Genomic DNA, 21,218 nt, shown 5'->3' with positions numbered 1-21,218 from the left:
TATATTATTCCATGTAAAATATATTTTTGTATATATGTATATTGATATGTAGGCTTAATGTATGTTTTATACTGTTCTTAATGGACGTAATATGCAAATAAAAAAGTTAAAAGTAATACACTGTATGTATGACTTTATGCCCGTCTTCATTAGCTCAGTAGAATGTTTAACCCCATATCATATAACCATGGAGATTATAACTTATTGTTTATTGTACAAAAATATAATGTTCATGTTATAATTGTCACATACTACGGACTGTTTTCTAAATAAAAAAAAAACATAAACACAGACAAGATTATGAAAAAAAAAATTATAAATATCTCAGTGATTGTAGACTATGGTAGAGCGAGCGAAAATTCTATGCGGTTCAGTTTGGGGTTTAATAGGTCAAACACGTGAAGAAGGCGGAGTTGCGGAGTTGAATAGATTGTGACAGTCAAGGTCGAACACGCGGGATCTCAGATGAATAATATCGAAAATGACAGATTCTGCCAAGACGTGAAAACCACCACAGCACGAGGAATAGCCTACGACATGGAAGTAATTCAGCCGTAATGGATTTATAAACTGGTATGTTATCTTCTGTATTTAGATAAATGTGTATTGTATGTTAATGTTTATTGTATGTTAAGAAGTGAATGTTGGACAGTTATATAATTTTATTTCTGATTAACCGTTATTGCTGATTGGGTTTTCTGTGTTGCCCTTAAAGAAGCCAAATCGCTAATATTTGGGATGCAGAAATTGACTCAAATGGGTCGCATATCACATATAATAATGTAATATGATTGTATATAAATTGATTTACATTCAATCCTTTCCGTTTTTACTCTTAATTTCAAATCAGTTATGTTCCGCGAAATACGATGCAGCTAGTCTTAATCGAAGGCCAATCTCTAGTGTCTGGTTATTCCAGTCTATACCGATAGTATTTATTGTGCATGCTCTCTAGATAAGAATATGTTGTCACCGTTTGACATAACTTGTGGGAGATGTCTAGCCTCGTTCTTTGAGCACCTTGTTACAAATGGCGCTGAATGCATCATGGTACACAAATCGTGTAGTAATGGTAAAATGTTTATTTTGTCTTAAATATTGGATATCCTAGATCACAACATCAATGTTGATTTAAATTGACAAATAATTTGTGTTTTCAATGTCGAAGACTTGGATGATATTGAGTTAGAGACTTATAGCCACTTTAAAGGCTCAATACCACTCTTGTTGTAACTGAATAATATGTCCCAATCTTTATTCTGGTCAACAAATTGTTCTATTTTAGAATATTTCAATTAATTGATGATACAAATTTCATCTTAACACACCTTATTTAAAAATTTTGAAAAATTCAACATAATGGTTTGAAAACCTTTTCAAATGAAACTTCGATTTAAAAATATTTTTGAACCCCCTGGACAAGTAAAATAGGATTTAATGGATAATTTACACAACAGGTAGGACACTAACACATCTAGTACTTAGAATAAGGCTATTTTTTTTATTTTCTGGAGCTGTCAAGCCAGCAAGAGTGTTATTGTCCCTTTAAGTTGTTGTTAATTGCGTGCCAATATGATAGGTAGCCCTACGGCTAAATCTATTTGTTAAGGCCAGCTCAGTTTTCCTCAAGGTCGGTGAGATGTAAGGTTAGGGCACGTGATAGTTAGGTAGATAGATTGTAGGTTAGGATAAGCATTATTATAGGGCTAGGTCCAGGTTAGGGTTAGGGTTGGGATTAGCGCTAGCCCTGTTTGCATCTCGTGACCTAGCTTTGACCAAACTTGAAGTTGGCCTTATCAAATAGATCTACATTTAACAACAGTAGGTAGACCTACTTCATTGTCATCACCTAACAAAGTATTTGTGATTATGATATTAACCCGTTAAGCGTGACGTTTTTAAAACGTTAACTACCCCCTATTGTGTAATTAATTTGACGAAGTGACGAAGAACTATGTACTATGTTCTAAGAATAGGTTGGGGAAAATACCTCCAAGACGTTATATTACGCCCTACACACAGTGAGTGGCAGTTGTCCAGGACGTAATATAACGTCCTACACATGCTGCGATCGTGGGGGAATTCCCTTCAAGTGACAAACTATGTTATAAGAATAGGTTGGGGAAAATACCTCCAAGGCGTTATATTACGCCCTACACACAGTGAGTGGCAGTTGTCCAGGACGTTATATAACGAGCTACGCACTTAACGAGTTAAATACACCCATGTTAAAATGTTGTCATATAGTATTGCTGTAGGCCCTATACCCATGGGTCCTAATTCTTCTAGAAATTCACTTGAACACTATATTACATTCTGTTTAAAACTAGTGTTTGGGGGGGTGGTGGTGTATAAATCTATATAGCTAGACTATAATCATGTTGTTTACATTAGTTGGACAAGAATAAGAGGCCTAATGAATTTCAATGATATCTGATAACCCCAAGAGTTGTTTCTCTTGGTCACCTTGTATAATTGTATAACCAACGCCACAGACTTACATGGAAAAAATTAGGCTTTTAACAAACACTACCTGTATAACTATAATCCTAGCATAACCCATACCATAAAAATAAGGCTCTGACCTACACTACCTGTAATCCGTATTATAAATATTAAGGGCTTCAATTCATCTCATTACAATGTTTTTAGTCAACGTCCCTAGATAATACAGGGTTTGAGTTGTACAGGTATTTATGATCCTATCTTTTCAAAACTACCGTATGTTATATGTTGTTTATATGATGGGTAGGCTATAAGAGCCTGTTTTGATATAACTATTTGATTAGAAAGTTGGGTGGGATGATTGTATAATTTTGAACACGATTACAGAACAAAAACGATGACATTAATTTTACCACCATGAATATATATAATGATACTGGAACATTGCAATAATTGGGTGATAATGATGTGATAAACATTATTTACAATAAACTAAAAGATAGTTAATGATAAAGAATATATTTATCCATGTAATCGGTGATATATAGGGGAGGACTGGCTGACTGGGCCTCAGACCACATGACAGGCAAGATAATTTTATTCACGATTTTGAATTAAATAGCGACAGGGGTACTTCACGGAGAAAAAAATGTCAACAGAAAAAGTGTCTTACCTTTCTCTTTTATTATATACATCAGAAGGTAATTTTTTGTTTTTTAATTCGATCATGTTTGATATTAAATATTATATGATTTAGCACCAAATAGCAAGAAAAATAAAGAAAATCAAAAAATTTGAAAAAATATGAAAGAGGTGCACCCTAAGAAGGGCGTTCCTGTCCTCGTGTACCTGTGAGTCACACAGTAAGTCCAATTTAGAGAGAACAAACACATCCACACTTAAAAAGGCCATAGATCCTATTGGGTTCCAATTTTGATTATATATATAACTTTTGCCAGGATTCGAATCCACAACCTCCACTGTAGAAACAAGTACATGCTATTCAGCCAATTGGGTATCAAGCAATTTCACTCGCTCACACGTGACACAAGGTATTTACAAACACATATATACTACCTATTATATTTATATTAGTGAGACCTGGTCCTACAAGACGATGTTGTTTTTAATCGCTGACTATTTATTACAAATATTGAATCCTAATTAAATTCTCGGATTATCCAGTACCCGCGTCTTTTTCCGTGATTTTTTTATCTCGTAAAGTGTTGTACGTCTAACACTTCATAATGTTTATCAACATGTACATCAAGCACTCAATCTCCATGTGCAACTTATGACGTCATGCGTGCAGATATTCCTAATCATCGGGCTGTCGATTAGGGGAACCCTTACATTTTTGTCCTGTATACGCTCCATGTTTGTTTTTCAGGGAATACAGTATTTTTCTAGTAAGATTGGATATTTCTACTTTCCATATATACCAAATTGCCATACTTTTATTGGAAATAACCATCAGATAAATACTTTTCTGGGAATGTATCTTTAAATCTCTAAAATTAAAAAACCCAAAACACATTAACCTTTCTAAAATATCTAAATACTGGTATTTTGTTTAGATACTATTGTTAAGGTTTTAAACCATAGACGTAAGAAATTATGTGTATTAAGAACCAGTTTTTATATAGATCAGGCACTTGACCATTAGGGGTGATGTATACCCCCCTCCAGATTTGTCTGAAATATTTATTGGTGATAGTCTCATATTTCTAACAGTGAAATATCAAAATGAAAATGGTTTTGACATGCAAAGAATTCTGTCCACCATATAAGTCATCCACAGAGATTTCTTTTTTGTGAATCTAGAGGCAAAATTTGATCTGCTTGGAATTATATACATAGTTAAGACTAGTGAAATGAAGAATTCTATTGCAGTAATTTCTGGTAATTATATATAGTTATTGCCCTTTATTTTGTCATAGGATCTAGTAAAATCACCAATGATATTTACATTATATAAAGATTTTTTTCTCTTTTAACAATGTGACAACCTTTGTGGACTGCTCAGATGACTTAACAGCTGTGGGAGTATATTTAGTTGCCTGGCAACCTGTATTTTAAATATTGATGATACTGCAGCATATTTTCAAGGATGTGTTTTGAGTACGGGTTACGCTGTTCAGCTACATGTGTTGTGTCATGGACTAAGAAAGAGTTTAACAATAGTGTTTCCAAACAGAAATAATATATATAATATAAATCCAATATACAGTGAAGCTTATATCAAGTGTAAAACACATCAATAATTCGATACAAGTTTAAAGGAGCTAAATCGCTAACATTTGGGGCCTAGAAATTGACACAAGTGGGTCGCAACTCATATAATACTGTAATATGAATGTATATAAACTGATTTACATTCAATGGTTTCCGTTTTTACTCTAATTTCAAATCAGTTACGTTCCGCGAAATAAGCCAGCAGTCTCAATCGAATGCAAATTTCTAGCGTCTGTTTATTCCAGTCTACATACGCCGTTTGGTTTGGTGCATTATGTCGTTCCTCGAGTCTCTTGCTAGAACTGGGGCTGAAATGCATTGTGGTACACGATTCGTGTACCAATGGTAACATGTTTATTTTGTCTTAAATATTGTGTAAAACACATCGATAATTTGATAAAAGTTTAAATGTGGGTTTGTGAATTATATATTCCACTTAATGTTGGACCAAATATGTACTTTTTTGTGGTCAGTATCATCATATGTTGTTGAAATCTTGAACAGTTTGAGTTATCTGATTACCTGTATTTGTTTTGTATGATAAATTTTAGCACTAGGAACATCAATTATATCTGCTAATTACTCTTGACCTGTTTTTTACAGTGTTCACCACTCACTACAAAGATAAATGTGTGACATCCTTTGTAGAGTCTTGTCTGTGATATCACTTATGTGGAAGCAGACGTTAAACACCAAGTAGTAGTAATATCCTTTGTAGACAGCTTGGACAACTTATACTGCTGTGCATATTTCATTGCCTGGTATCTGTCTTTGAGACTAACAAATTGTGTTGTTGAAATGAAATGAGGTTAACATCTCGCATTTCTGTACCGACTGCTACTGTTATTGTCACCTGCCTTTTGAAGAAAGCAGATCATTAAAATGGGGCAGTCCATCCACCCGTTTGTCCGTCAGACTTTTTGTTTTGGGACACAGTAACTCTGCAGTTGATTGAGCTAGCTGTGGGTGTGAAGGTGTTTATTAGGTGAATGCCTCGAATGAGTTCAATGATAAACATTTTCTGCTCAGAGTAAGCAGACAAATATTGTGGAAGCTCAAAATTGTAAAATAAAATATATATATCTCAAATAAGAAGCCTTTGACATCTGTCTAATATAATCAAACCTGATCACATATGTTCAGAAATACCAACATAATAAATAAAAGATAAAACAAAGTATTTTCAGCTTTACTGATATTTAGAACAAAATCTGTTTTCCCATGTTAGTAAATTGGTTTGTAATAGGTCCTAATATGTATTCAAGTACAAAAATTCTATTTAGACAATAGTAAACTGAAGAAAACTTTCTTAATGGGAAAAGGGTACAGGTTCCTTACCCATGGTCTATAAGCAGACAACAAAAGAACTTTAAATTCAGTGTGCACATCTTTCATCAAAATATAGACTCCACAATATATGGTATGAAAGCAAATCATAAAAATTATATAGCCCTTTTGTGAAAGTAGTCTGAGGGTCCTTCTCTTCGTGTATCAGTTAATATTACACGCTGCCATTTGAAGCAGTACTATGTTGTTTACATGATAACTATTTTCCTTTATCTATAATTCTGTATGAGCTCTGACATGACACCTCATCTGAGAATTGTAAACCCCATTTCAGGGATCGAGATTAAACGATTAAAAACTCTACATTCAGGCTATGTGTAGGGTAAGTCTGTTTCCCAATTCAACATTCAGAACTAAACAAAAACAAAAATAACTTTCTTATTTTTCTCAGTTTTGAGTTGTAGCTCTACAATGCTGCCATCTTCATTAGCCAAATTGGTGCAGAAACGTGGAATATTAAATCCCAATTCATTTCATTTCATTTCTACATTGCTGTGAAGTGACTATTTTTGTCTGTTTGAAGTTGTAGCTATGATGTGACTACAGGTAACAGTTGTTGATTAAATCTCCAATATATCAGGGGAGATTAATAATCATTATTTTAGTTCACGTAATAATATAAACCAGATTAATCAGATCAAGTTATCACATAAAGTATGAAAATTAAGATCAATATTACTGGTGTTAATATCCAGATACTTCCTTTTTATACACTCACATGTGGGGGAATATTGTTGTAATTATAACTGTCCATCATTCCTGTAAATATTGTATAGATCGGTGTTTGAAAAATGGTTAAAACTTATTGGGATTGTTCAAAATAAGGAAGACATGAGCTGTGTTTCGACATTTCACAAAATTGTTTCTAGTCACAAAACCAGATTTGAGAAAATAAATGCCGGCCTTGATTGTTGTAGCCCAAGAATTCTGATCAAAAATAGATATATTACATATATATCACAGGAACGGACTGGGGTTTGATGTCCAGATGTTTCTAGCTTCTGCAAATATTCTTCAAAAAGGACATCAATTGAAAACTAAAAAAAGACCCGAAACTATGTGAGAACATTCATCTCATTAGGGACCAAGTAATTAAACAAGAATGGAAAAGTAGAACGACTATACAGACAATTAAGAACTATTAAAACATATATATCTCAAGACAAAGTAAAATCTAATCTTGTATTTTAACAGAAAACAAGCTGGTATAACATTTGTCAATCAAGAAAAATTGTACAAGCTATATCTGTTGCACTGCTGGAAATACTCACAGTTTTTGAAATGCTCTTTATCATCACTGCATGACCCAAGCTTAATATTGTAGTCCAGGTTAATTAGTTTGCTCTGTACTTTTTTTTTATACATTACATGTGTTTTATTGTTGTAGATTTTGGCCTCCCCTGCCAACCCTTTACCATCCTACCAACCATTTACTCATCACATATCCCCAGTCTGACAACTTCTACCATTACGAGAAACTTACCCACACACAAGTTATGGAAAGAAAGCGAAAATGTGCTACAAATGAGTAAGTATACCTATATTTTTATACACCCACTTTTAAATATGGGAATAACCAGCACCTTGCAAAGTCTTCCACAAGATCATAAATTATCCTTTCTCTATTAAAATATAATGTAGTAATATAGGCTAGTCTAATCACAATATTGTTTATCTTGCTCCATTCAAAATGGTACTGAAAGTCCAATATGACAACATATTTAAGGTCTTGTCATGACACTCTTCCTTTCATCAGATGCTGGTTATTCCCCTTTCCTACATTTGACATATGCTTGAAAATTCCAATTTCTATTATGTATTTTGTTTTGAGGTATTCAGCATGTGGTTTCTTATTACTTCAGTTGTTAATAATGCTATTTCAATAGTTGTAATCATTTTTTTTTTTTTTGTAATTTTGGATTTCTGTTTGATAAAGTTGATTTGGGGAAATATGGCGGCCGTCTTGGATTTTAGTCACCAATGTCAATAAATAATAATTAAAGATCAGTCTTGATCTGTAGATTGTTTCATTTAATTTTTATGCTGCATTTCTTTATGACATAGAATCAATTATTCTGCATTATTTTGTGTTATTTTACTCAGGAATGAAGCTAGATATGATAGGAAGTCAATAATTAACACCTAACTGTATTTAAATGGCAAGACAAAGCTATGAAATGCAAGCATCCATATCTGAACATCCTGTGTATCACTAAGTTATATTTATGTGATTATATTTGGTTCAGATATAATTGATCACTAGCAGATCGGAAGCGGTAGACGAACGCCACATAGCCTGTGTTACTCCCCAGTCCGAGGTACCCCTATACACCAAATTTCAGCCTCGAGACGCCCTAGTTTGATTCAGTATTGCAGTATATGACTACATTTATGATACTACTTACAGTAGTGATCATAATGTTATTGGGCTTGACTATTGTAAATCATCCATTAGTAAATACTATTGAACCTTTGATTAATGGTCTAATTAATTAGCACTTGAAACACGATAACTCTCCTTCTAATTGAGGTAGAATGTTCAAACTTGGTGTAGGCATTCATTAAGTGAAAGCCTTGATGGAGTTCGATGATAAACATTGTCTGCTTACGGTAAGCAGAGATAAGCAATCTGATTGGTTGATGCTTTGGGGCATGATAACTTTGGTTTAATTAAGTGAGAGTGATGAAACTCTGAGTATAGATTCATTATATCATTACCTTGACTAAGTTTGATGATGAGAATGTTCTGCTTAGGCTAAGGATCGATAAGCAAATTGATTGGTCAAGACTTTGGAACATAACAACTCTGCTTTTTATACGTCCGGCGGTCCGGCGTCCACAATTGCTTGTGGACGCTCTAGAGGCTAAAGTTAATATCCGATTGACTTTAAATTTATATACAGTGTTTAAGGCCATGAGACGAAGAAGCATATTGAATTTCAGCGATTTCCGATAATTACTGCCAGAGTTATGACCCTTGATCACTTCAAAAAATCTTGTGGACGCTCTAGAGGCCAAAGTTAATATCCGATTGACTTTAAATTTATACACAGTGTTTAAGGTCATGAGGCAAAGAAGCCTATTGATGATTTTCAGCGATTTCCGATAATTACTGCCAGAGTTATGGCCCTTGATCTTTTCAAAAAATCTTGTGGACGCTCTAGAGGCTAAAGTTAATATCTGATTGACTTTAAATTTATACACAGTGTTTAAGGTCATGAGACGAAGAAGTCTATTCATTTTCAGCGATTTTCGATAATTACTGCCAGAGTTATGGCCCTTGATCACTTCAAAACATCTTGTGGACGCTCTGGAGGCCAAAGTTAATATCCGATTGACTTTAAATTTATACACAGTGTTTAAGGTCATGAGGCGAAGAGGCCTATTCATTTTCAGCGATTTCCGATAATTACTGCCAGAGTTATGGCCCTTGATCACTTTGAAAAATCTTGTGGACGACCTAGAGGCTAAGGTTAATATCCGATTGACTTTAAATTTATACACAGTGTTTAAGGTCATGAGACGAATAAGTCTATTCATTTTCAGCAATTTTTGATAATTACTGCCAGAGTTATGGCCCTTGATCACTTCAAAAAATCTTGTGGACGCTCTGGAGGCCAAAGTGAATATCCGATTGACTTTTAATTTATACACAGTGCTTAAGGTCATGAGACGAAGAATCCTATTGATTTTCAAAGATTTCCGATTAATTACTGCCAAAGTTATGGCCCTTGATCACTTTGAAAAAGTTTTAGTGTATTATAAATGTTTCATTACCGAAAAAAGTAAAAATATGCGACAACACTTGTTAAATTTTATACACAGTGTTTGAGATCACGAGACGAAAAAGCCAATTGATTTTCCAGCAATTTACGATAATTACTGCCAGAGTTAAGGCCCTTGATCACTTTGAAAAATCTTGTGGATGCTCTAGAGGCTAAAGTTAATATCCGATTGACTTTAAATTTATACACAGTGTTTAAGGTCATGAGACGAAGAAGTCTATTCATTTTCAGTGATTTTCGATAATTACTGCCAGAGTTATGGCCCTTGATCACTTAAAAAAATCTTGTGGATGCTCTAGAGCCTGAAGTTGATATCTAATTGACTTTAAATTTATACACAATGTTTGAGGTCATGAGACGAAGAATCCTATTGATTTTCAAAGATTTCCGATTAATTACTGCCAAAGTTATGGCCCTTGATCACTTTGAAAAAGTTTTAGTGTATTATAAATGTTTCATTACCGAAAAAAGTAAAAATATGCGACAACACTTGTTGACTGCCCAGACGATTTAGCTGCTGTGGGCGTATGTTTCGTTGCCTGGCAACCTATCTTTATTGAGGTAGAATGTTTAAACTTGATGTAGATGTTCATTAGGTGAATGTCTTGACTGAGTTCAATGATTAACATTTCGAGCTAAAGCTAAACAGAGCTAAGCAATTTCATTGGTCGATGCTTTGGGACGAGATAACTTGATTCTATCTGATAGAGAGTGATGAAACTTAGTGAATAGGTAAATTCAAATTTGACCTATCGAAGCAAACTGGATTATGAACGTATGTTGAATCCATTTGGATTTAACTCTACATCCAGAATATGGAACACCATATTTATTATGTCTTGTACATAAACCACCGTCATTGTATATAATCTGGTTTGATTATTTTGAAACTGATTTCAATTCCATAAATACTGGTCGATCTATTGATGTAAAAGGTTTTTTTTAACATAGATTATTCCAAAACGATAGGAAAATCTATTAAATCAATATACAGCAAGTTGCTTTATGAATTCTTATACTGTTATTGACCAAAGCCACTTGGAAATTCAATACAGAAATTACAAAATATTTGATGATTCTAATTTTATAAATGATTTTGGTGAAATTCCATTTGTACTAGTGCCGATGATACTTGGTATCATCTTTAAAAGGCACAAAAGAGTAAAACAACCGGAGTGTTTTAACAAAGAAATAGCACACTAACACTATTTATGGAATAACAATTACTGGTTTATTAACATGCAACATTTCGACGATGATACTTTGGTCTTTATCAAGCAAATGATAACATGTAAACATGTACGTAAGACATCAAGTATTTATATACAGTAAAAATAAGCCAAAAATATAGACATTTTATATAACAAGCACTGATCAAAGCGATGATGACAAAGCCCTAAGTAGTTACAGTAAACCAAAGCCATAATTAATTACATATCTGAAGAACTAGGAGTAAGGGTTAATTAGTGATCAGTGTTAGTGTGTTACTGTTCAATTACTAAATGCCACTTAAAAAAAAAAAAATAGCAATTAAGCCCAAAAAATCAGAGATGGGATGATTTACATAATATGGAGGATTAAAACCAATGAACCTCATTATTAATGCCAAACGAACCAGCATAAATGATTTCATTGAAAATCAATTATTATACAGTCATGATATACAGTCGAAAACCATCAGTTGTACTTATCAGAACAGTATTAAAGATTTAAATCTACATTTAAAGATACATTATGGGAGATTAGATAAAGATCTGGGCTCTGTTTCTCGAAATCTTAACAAAAGATAAAATCCAAATTTTAGTAGATACTTCAGTTTTGATTGGCTAAGCGCTAAAATCAACCTAATATTATCCAATCAAATTACTAAAATTTGGATTTTTATCTTACTTAAAATTTCGTGGAACAGGCCCCAGGCAGTTCTCACTATAATAGTTCAAAACTAGATAATGTAAAGGGAATTTAGCGATTGAATTTGCGCCAAGCCTTGATCATCATTACTAAAGTCGGTACCATAAAAACCATAGTCTCGATTATCCATTTTTTGATTTAATCATCAGTGAGTGTTGAGCAGCAGATCGGGTTCTAATCCAGTAAATATCGCAGGCTAGCGATGATATTGAGAGTTGTTTATGGTCTGGATAAGTTAATTAATGTCTAATTAATAATTTAGATAACATTTCAGGCCTAAAGAAAGACCTGCAATTGGCAGATTTAATGACCAAATTAATGTTTAATGACCAAAAACGAAAAACCCAACCGAAAACCTTATTACTAATGCCAAATGAACCAGTGTAATGTCGAGTCTATTGAAAATAAATAGCAATCTGAGAGCAGCATGATATATACAGTCTAAAACCATCAGTTGTAATTATCGGAATAGTATTAAAGATTTAAATCTACAGCTAATGATTTAAACACTATGTTAATGACTACTTCACTAATTAACAGATGATATTAAGCCCCACTATAAACCTTTTTCTCAAGATTATAAACAGAGGAAATCTGATTACATAAATGATAAAGTACCTGTTAATAACCCTAATAACGTTTCTATTGACTGTACCACAGAGGTATTGAAACTTTGAATAATAACAATGGCTCTGGGTGTGATTGTATAATTTTGAAATCATAGAATTTGTAGTACTTGTAGTTAGACATATTAATTATATCGTTAATCTTTTTATTTCTCAAAACACGTTTCCTGGTGCACTTAAACTTGTTTAAGTTATTCCTACATGTATAAACATAAGAAAGGAACTGAAGATGACCCAAACAATTACAGATCATCCTCAATTCTCTCCACAATATTCGAAAGACACTTAAGCACCCCAAATCATTCTTATTTGGTCAAACTCAGTATTCTCTAATTTACATTTACCAATCTGTCTTGCTTTTGTGTAATGAATTGTGTGGAAAATTCCCCGATCATGATACAACATCTTGTAGAAGTAGAGTTACAGTAGGACGTTAAACTCCATTTCATTTTGTAGAAGTAGAGCACCGAAAGGAATCTGTATTATAACGGTGCAACTCCATTTACATTTGTATTTGTGCATTGAATTTCAGTTCCGATAAAAATTTATTTGTTTTCTAATTATTTATTTTAATCCCTCTTAAAATAATATTTAAAAGAGACTGCTTTAGCAGGCCAACCTTAAAACGAAATTTTTTGGGTTCCATTTTATCCTTTTGAGCTATTTGATTCCGCTAGTTCCACATCAGTATTATGGAGTTAAATTGGGTCATTCCAATTCTATTCTGTCACTGTCAAGGTCGGCCACTTGTTTTTTTTCACTTTCATTTGTGTGGACATAAACTATATTCCTTTATTATAATACTTTGTGCAGTTATCAACTGAATTTTTCGGACATTGACATGGCTTCTGGAAGCAAAATTAAAACTGTATCTAAAGAAACTGTTATGAAATGGAGTACGGAACTAAATGAAAACTACAAGTTTATGTTTGATTCTGAAAGTAAAAGCGTAATTCACACTGTGTGGTGCAGGGTGTACCGAAAGCGCTTTAAAAGAAAGAGTTACGATGAAAACGGCACAGGTCACATACTGAAGCCAAATTTAGAAAGATATGTCATCTGCAGGCCATATAAAATTCCAAGAAATGGAAATCGGAGAGCCGTCATGTAAATGTAAAAAAATTCCATCTGATTGTTTTATTTTTATCATTGTTGTTGTATTTTGGTGTTTTAGATTAACACAATAAACACAATGTTGTTTTTTAGACAGTATTATCAATTAAGATTCAGAGAATTCACGCAGATTGCATATATGAGAATCCTTTTAGATTCTCACAAAAAAATGTTGAATTTCTAGCTCTGTGGATTCATTTGGTAAGGGGTGTTGGATGGCCGAATGGTTAGCATGTGCGCACTGTATCATAAGGTCTATCATTCAGTCAACTGGCGTGATTTTGATTCCCTGATTGTACATGACAAGGAGTAATGGCGCCTATCCAACCTCGTGGGTTTTCTCTGTGTCCACCTGTTTCCTCTCACTGCTAAAGACACCTACGCACAGGCGAATTATTGAAATAGAATTGAAACGTGTGTTAATCCTGAAATGACCTAGTTTGTGCCAAGTGGACGTTAAACCCCATTTCTCTCTTAAATGTGTGGGGAGGAGGGTAGGAAGACTCAATCAGACATCTTTTATTTTTAGTCTAAGGGTGGAGGAGAGGGGCTTACTTGTAGAACTTGATTAGGATTCCACTTTTTCAATCTATCTGCCTGAAACAGTTTTTCAGAAGTTATCATTATGCTTCAAGATCTTAATCTGAAATTTAAATCGTAGATCATATTGACCCACCTTTACAGAAGTTACGGTCTTTGAATTTAGAAACACTTTTCTCGTCTCTTTTCTCTTGTATTTAGAGATGTGTAACTTAAATTTGATACCTGTACATTGTACTCCTTTTTCTGACCAATTATGTACTTGCTAAAGATGCATTATGTAAGAGCTAAATCTGCCTGTCGCTGGTCTTTATTTTGGCTTCAAATGTTGTTTAAACTATTATTTAGACATTTATTCCCACGAAAGGCCTATAGTCAACTCACTAGACCAAAGGATGGCAGCGATTTAAATAGATTAGAAGACGGTCGCCATTTAATGAATTAATTTAGAAATGGGAAAGTCTCAAATAAAAAGTACCGTTGTTACAATAATAAACAATCTATGTGACATCTTGTCAAATGTTGTTTAAACTATTATTTAGACATATATTCCCACGAAAGGTCTATAGTCAACTCACTAGACCAAAGGATGGCAGCGATTTAAATAGATTAGAAGACAGTCGCCATTTAATGAATTAATTTAGAAATGGGAAAGTCTCAAATAAAAAGTACCGTTGTCAGATAATAAACAATCTATGCGACATCTTGTCAAAACTTCAGTGATAACGTTGCTTAAAGTAATTTGAATGAAATTTTCGATGTGTTCATTTTCCATTATCTATTTTTGAACTATTATGTCAAGAACGCCCAGCTCTTTATCTAAATCTTACACAATGCATCTTTAATAAAACATTTAATTGTTTTTATCAGGATAAGCAGGGGACACGTATAGCAATAGCAATCAGAATGTGTATCCCACTTTGTGGTAAGCTAGTAACACCAAAGGCAGTATGACACTGATGACGAGAAAACAAGTTCATAATGCTGAGTTCAAATCATGTAGAAATAATAGTATTTTAGAATTAAATGAAATAAAGTTAGCAAGGGTCATACGTTGGGATGATTGATTACAAGGGAAGTACCTGCTTTTTTTCAGAATCGACTTCAGCTCTGAAGATGATGAATCTAAAACAGATTGTAATTCTGATGATTCTAGAAAATATCAGAAGTAAGTTATTGTCATTTTTTTTTTGTTGATAATCTGGAAGGTTGATATTTAATTTTTGTGTTGTTGCTTCAAGAACTTTCTAGGTTCTGCAACTTACTACAGGACTAATGGTATGAAAAACAATGGCTCTGGTGCATATTAATTATTTTACGGTACTGGTAATTCTTCACTCGTATGATACATAGCTTGTTTTAAAGGAGAAGACCAGACTTTCTCATTTGTTTTTTTTATTATATTTAAATGGTTTTAAAAATGCACAACCTGAAACAAAATTTCAACTCATTGATAAATTTATTACATTATAGTTTTTATACGCCCACATTGAAATGTGGTCATATATTGTCGTCGCCCCCGTCCGTCCAGCGTCCACAAGCAATTAAAATTAATATCTGATCGACTGTAAATTTATACACAGTGTTTAAGGTCATGAGATGAAGAAGCCTATTGATTTTCAATGATTTCAGATAATTACTACCAGAGTTATGGCCCTTGATCTCTTCAAAAAATCTTGTGGACGCTCTTCAGGGAAAAGTCAATATCCAATTGACTTTAAATTTATACACAGTGTTTAAGGTCATGAGATGAAAAAGCCTATTGATTTTCAGCAATTTCCGATAATTACTACCAGAGTTATGGTCCTTGATCACTTCAAAATATCTTGTGGACGCTCTAGAGGCTAAAGTTAATAGCCGATTGAATTTAAATTTATACACAGTGTTTAAGGTCATGAGACGAAGAAGCCTATTGATTTTCAGCAATTTTCGATAATTACTACCAGAGTTATAGCCCTTGATCACTTCAAAATATCTTGTGTATGCTCTAGAAGCTAAAGATAATATCCGATTTATACACAGTGTTTGAGGTCATGAGACGAAGAATCCTATTTATTTTCAACGATTTCTGATAATTACTGCCAAAGTTATGGCCCTTGATCACTTTGAAAAATCTTGTGACTGTCTAGAGGCTAAAGTTATCATCCGATTGACTTCAGATTGCTACAAAGAATTTAAGGTCTTGAGACGAACAAGTATATTGATTTTCAATGAATTTTGATAACTTGAACAGCTAAATCCATGAAATTAAATGTTTCGTATACTAAACGTTAGCATGGGGCACAACTTTATAAAAAAACAAACAAATTCTAATGATTTTCTGATAATTACTTAAGGAGTTGTTACTCTTAATCAGATTTTAGTGTATTATAAATGTTTCATTACCGAAAAAAGTAAAAATATGTGACAACTCTTGGTGACAGCCCGGACGATTTACCTGCTGTGGGTGTATGTTTTGTTGCCTGGCAAACTGTCTTTAAATTTATTTTTATACACTCGCATTTTCATGTGGACATATATTGTCGAGGCCCCTGTCCGTTCGTCCACAGTTTGTTTGTGGACACTCTGCAGATCACAACTCTTATCCGATTTTGATGAAACTTGAAATATAGGTATATCTCCAAAAGATCTTGGTTACTTTTGATGTTGGCGTGTATCGGATCAAAAATTTATGGATTATACGACACTCTAGAGGTCACAATTTTTATAAGATTTAGATGAAACTTGAAATGTATGTTTATAACCCAAAGATCTTGGTTCCTCTCAATATTCGTGCATATTGGACCGCAACTTTCTGGATTATGGCCCCTGATGGTACGAATAATCACGTTTTTAGCTTGTGGTTCCCCTAGAGGTCGTAAAAAACATTCAAATATATCACTGTTACACCATAATGATAATTGAATTCGAATTTCGTGAAAATCAGACCGAAACTATCAGATTTTAATGAAACTTAAAATACATGTTTATATCCCAAAGATCTTGGTACCTTTCGCTAATTGTGCATATCAGACCATAATTTCCTGGATTATGGAACCAGATTATACGAAAAATCACGTTTTGAGTTTGTATTTTGTGAAAATCAGAACAAAACTGCATGACAAAATTTCCTCTCCTTTTACGCAAATAGTGTAGAAATATGTAACACAAAGGTTTTGGACCCTCTAGAGGTCACAATTTTTATTGGATTTTTATTGAAACTGCTTGATAAAAAATTTCCGCTCCTTGTACCAAATAGTGTAAAAGTATGTAATACAAAGGTTGTGGGTCTTCCAGAGGTCATAAATTTTATTGGATTTTGATGAAACTTAAAGGGCACATAAGATGGGCGAGAAAACTTTACGGCAAGTTCACACCAATCTGATTGAAATTAATTCAGCTATCTTCATTCAAAGTCCAAAAAGAGATCACCCGTAAAAATAACTTTGCCAATTATCGAAAACACTCTTAATCCTCTCAGGCGCCGAATGCATATTCGGAATGTTTATTCCCACATTACCTATATACAGCTGGCGTGTGTATTCATCAACGCCTGACTGATTCCTTAATCCCCTAATTAGATAAAGCAATTGACTACGGAATAATTTGTTTTGTAATTTATTTTAATTTGTTTTGTAATGTTCTTCACTCTCTTCTCACGACAATGATTTTAAAACTGTGTTTTAAAGTGAATGTTATAAAAAAGATCAATCGTGACCACTTTGCTGTATGACGTTATGGTGACTACAGTCAACAAATACCAGTTAAGGGTTAATTGTTTAGAATAATTAAGTTTTACTCATCAATTGTTTATTTACCCAATAATCAATCAGCTTTGTTCACCGATGTTTTTGTAATAAAGTAGCTTCATATTATTTGTTGATTGATGTTTAGACAACATTTAATTGATTTGATATAAAATCTGAATATAAATTATTTGATGGATAAACGTTTGTGATTAGATTAGGTTATAATATTAGGTTATAATGTCTAACATCGTTTAACTTCTTTATAAAAAGGTATTTTACAATTACATTGACAGTTTAATCATTCACCAAACGGCATCAGGAACTCCACATATGATCAGGTGTATTTGATATTCATGTCCATGAATCCCATGCAATTTGCACGTCAAAATTTAACCTCAGTTACTATGCCTGTAGTATGCATTGAACCGTACATGGTAATAAGATTCCCAGCGTTGATTGGGTGAGAAATGAGGGCGATCTGTTGTTATGCATATTCGCTGTGAATTTCAAATGGAGTTACGAGTAAATATTCACGCAAATTGGACAATAACTTCTTGGATTATGGCCCCTAATTGTACAAAAAAATTGATTCTTTTTTTGAGTTTCTCTGTCCATCTCTTGCAAAATGTGAGTATATCTTGCATAGCAACCGCTTGTTTATCCAGCTTTAGAGAATTTATTTAAAGTTTATGTTTTATATTTATTCTAGGCAAAATCACAGTGAAATTGAAAAACGACGACGTGATAAAATGAATAATTTTATTGTTGAACTATCTGCCTTGATTCCAATGTGTAATGCCATGAATAGAAAATTAGATAAATTAACAGTTTTGCGTATGGCTGTACAGCACATGAAGTCAATCAAAGGTTAGTATAGATATATATATATACACAAAAATATAAAAGTTTTTTAAAAATAGAACTACATTATTTGTCCATTATTAGCACTTCCGCTTATTTTATTAAGCTCTTCAGGTAAACAACATTTAGATAATTATCGACAAATAATGTAGGGTTTTATTTTCAAAAACTTTTATATTTTTGTGTATTTAATACATACATTATGCAAGAGCCAAATCTGCCTATTGCGGGTTTTCCTTTAGGCAGTGGCGGCGCAAGGGGGGAGGGCATTTGCCCCCCCATTAATCTGGTCTGCCCTCTGTTTGCCCCCCCCCCCAATATTTTTAGAAAATAAAAAAAGTATTTGTGATACGTTTCTGTAATCAATACCTTCTACGGTGAATAAATCCAAAATCCCCACTCAGTCATAAACTTGCATGTTGTAGAGCATTTCCGACAGTCTATTTTTCAAAATTTTTTGGCGAGGTCCTCAATGGACTCGCTACTTTGGCGCTCACAAGGGGAATTCGTTGAGGTTCGCAAGTCCGTTTGTTTGACATTTTGTTTCTAGTTGGATAAACTAGTGATCAGGCGACTGACGGTATCTGGTCAGATCTATTTATCTCGACGATCGGTGCCTGGGAATACTGTAAGATAGCATTTCCGGGAGTCTATTTTTCAAAATTTTCTGGGGGAGGACTCCCTACTTTGACGCTTGTGAGTGGGCTTCGTCCATTTGTTTGACACCTTACCTCATCGATCAGAGCCTGAAATACTACCAGTCTGCATTACCGGCAACCTGTTTTTCAAAATTTTCTGGGGGAGGCCCCCTACCCCTAGTTGAAGCTCGTGCCTTTGCCCCCTTAACCTTGGACTTTGCCCCAGCTTTGCCCCCCCCAATCACCGGCGGCTGGCGCCGCCACTGCCCTTAGGCCGGAAATGTTATTTAAATTATTAATTAGACTTTAATTAACTTATCCAGACCATAATCAACCCTCGATGTCATCGCTAACCTGCAATGTTTATTGGATTAGGTTCCGATTTACTGCTCGATTTCCATTCATGATTTAATAATGAAATGGATAATCAAGACTATGTTTTTTTATCGTACCGACTTTAGTAATGATGATCAAGGCTAGGCCAAAAATTCAATCGCTAAAATCTTGGTTCAGAGTGGATCAATTTGACTGAAATTTTCAGCAAATTCCCTTTACATTATCTAGTTTTTAGCTATTATAATGAGAACTGCCAGCTCTTTATCTAATCTCCTATAATGTGTCTTTAACTTTTCATATATACATGTATATATGTATATATATGCCCACATGTCCAATTTATTTGTGATTCTAAGTTACAGTAATCTCGAGCATTATCAGTTTTATGCATAGTCCCTGACCCTTAAAATTGAAAGCTACCTTATAAAATACTGCTGGTAGGTGTATATTCCTTACCTAGCAACACTGTATTTAATATTTAAGATAATGACAAACTACATAAACTCTAGATGGCAGAGATTTTGAGATTTTTGTTCAAATTTGCTGAGATTGCTCGACATATAAGGAAGAATCCCATTGAAATGCACATACATGAGCTTGCCTCCTGTCAGAAAGCTGTGTTATTATAATGGTATACACGGGACACAATTATATGGAATACAATTACTTAAGGACATTTCATCTACTATTCTCTAGTACTTATCAAGCAAGTAATGCAATTATAGAAAGTGATGGGATGTAAATAATAAACTTAATTAGTGGGGTGTCTCTGATTGGTCATCAAAAATTAAAAAGTTTTTATTGCTATTTATATGTAGATGATGTCGCATCTTTTTATACACAAACATTACTAAATGTTATTGAAACCATTTATGAGTCCAAAAAACCCACGTATAATTTTCTTTAATCCCTACCATTGTTCAGCTGAGTATTTCACAATTATTTTAAAATACTAACATCAGGAGATAATTAATCTAAGCATGAATCATGACCAAGAGATTTGCATGGGAATGGGAATGTTTTACTAATGAAGTAAGAAATGTGATAGCTTCCCTAGATTAATAACAGCTTATTTTTAAAGATCCCTCCTAATATTTCAACTGAAGCCATTAACTTCACCTACATATGGTTGGGTGCCCAACCAGAAATAAATATCTCCAAATATCTTGACAATTACACGATAATAGTTATATATAAATACCAAGCCTTAAATCAGTTTCGCACATTTATAGTCACTAAATAAACGGTCATGTTGTACTTAATAAGCTATGACCATTTAACCATCCATAAATAATAGACTGAAAAATGGTTACAAGTGTCGGCCATAACATTCGGCACTTTTGAGTAAAACAGTCTCGCTTAACCAGTCTACTGACCATTCTCCGTCTGATTGACAGACCGGGATAATCAAGACTACTTTTTTACGAGCAGAAGGCTGTAACAAGAAATTGAATTTAGAAACATGCACATTAGGCAACTCAACAATTATTTTAAGAACCTTGTAAAAGTAAAATGAAACTCTTGCCTAATCTAAGAAGATCTTTATGATAAAAACATATACCGATAAATGTATTTAAAGTTTCATCCAAATCTGATAAAAACTGTGGCCTCTAGAGGATCCACAGCCTTGATATACCATATTTTTTACACTAT

The 21,218-nt window shown here is 33.6% G+C and overlaps 1 protein-coding gene across 1 annotated transcript in view; it reads left to right on the top strand.

The window, feature by feature from the left end:
- The first annotated feature begins 449 nt into the window (after positions 1–449).
- LOC126823844 (protein cycle) overlaps positions 450–21,218 on the top strand; it is a 62,993-nt gene continuing 42,224 nt past the window's right edge. Inside the window, exons 1-4 of the mRNA XM_050552869.2 lie at positions 450–573; positions 7,415–7,555; positions 15,099–15,170; positions 18,440–18,597. Of these exons, the coding sequence (XP_050408826.1) occupies positions 7,524–7,555; positions 15,099–15,170; positions 18,440–18,597 (262 nt within the window). The 5' untranslated portion in view covers positions 450–573; positions 7,415–7,523. The remainder of the gene's footprint in view (positions 574–7,414; positions 7,556–15,098; positions 15,171–18,439; positions 18,598–21,218) is intronic.

Source organism: Patella vulgata, chromosome 6 (genome assembly GCF_932274485.2).
Source record: "Patella vulgata chromosome 6, xgPatVulg1.2, whole genome shotgun sequence".
Lineage (NCBI taxonomy): Eukaryota > Metazoa > Mollusca > Gastropoda > Patellidae > Patella > Patella vulgata.
Note: the sequence above shows the minus strand (reverse complement) of the source record. Positions and strands in the feature narration are given on the sequence as shown.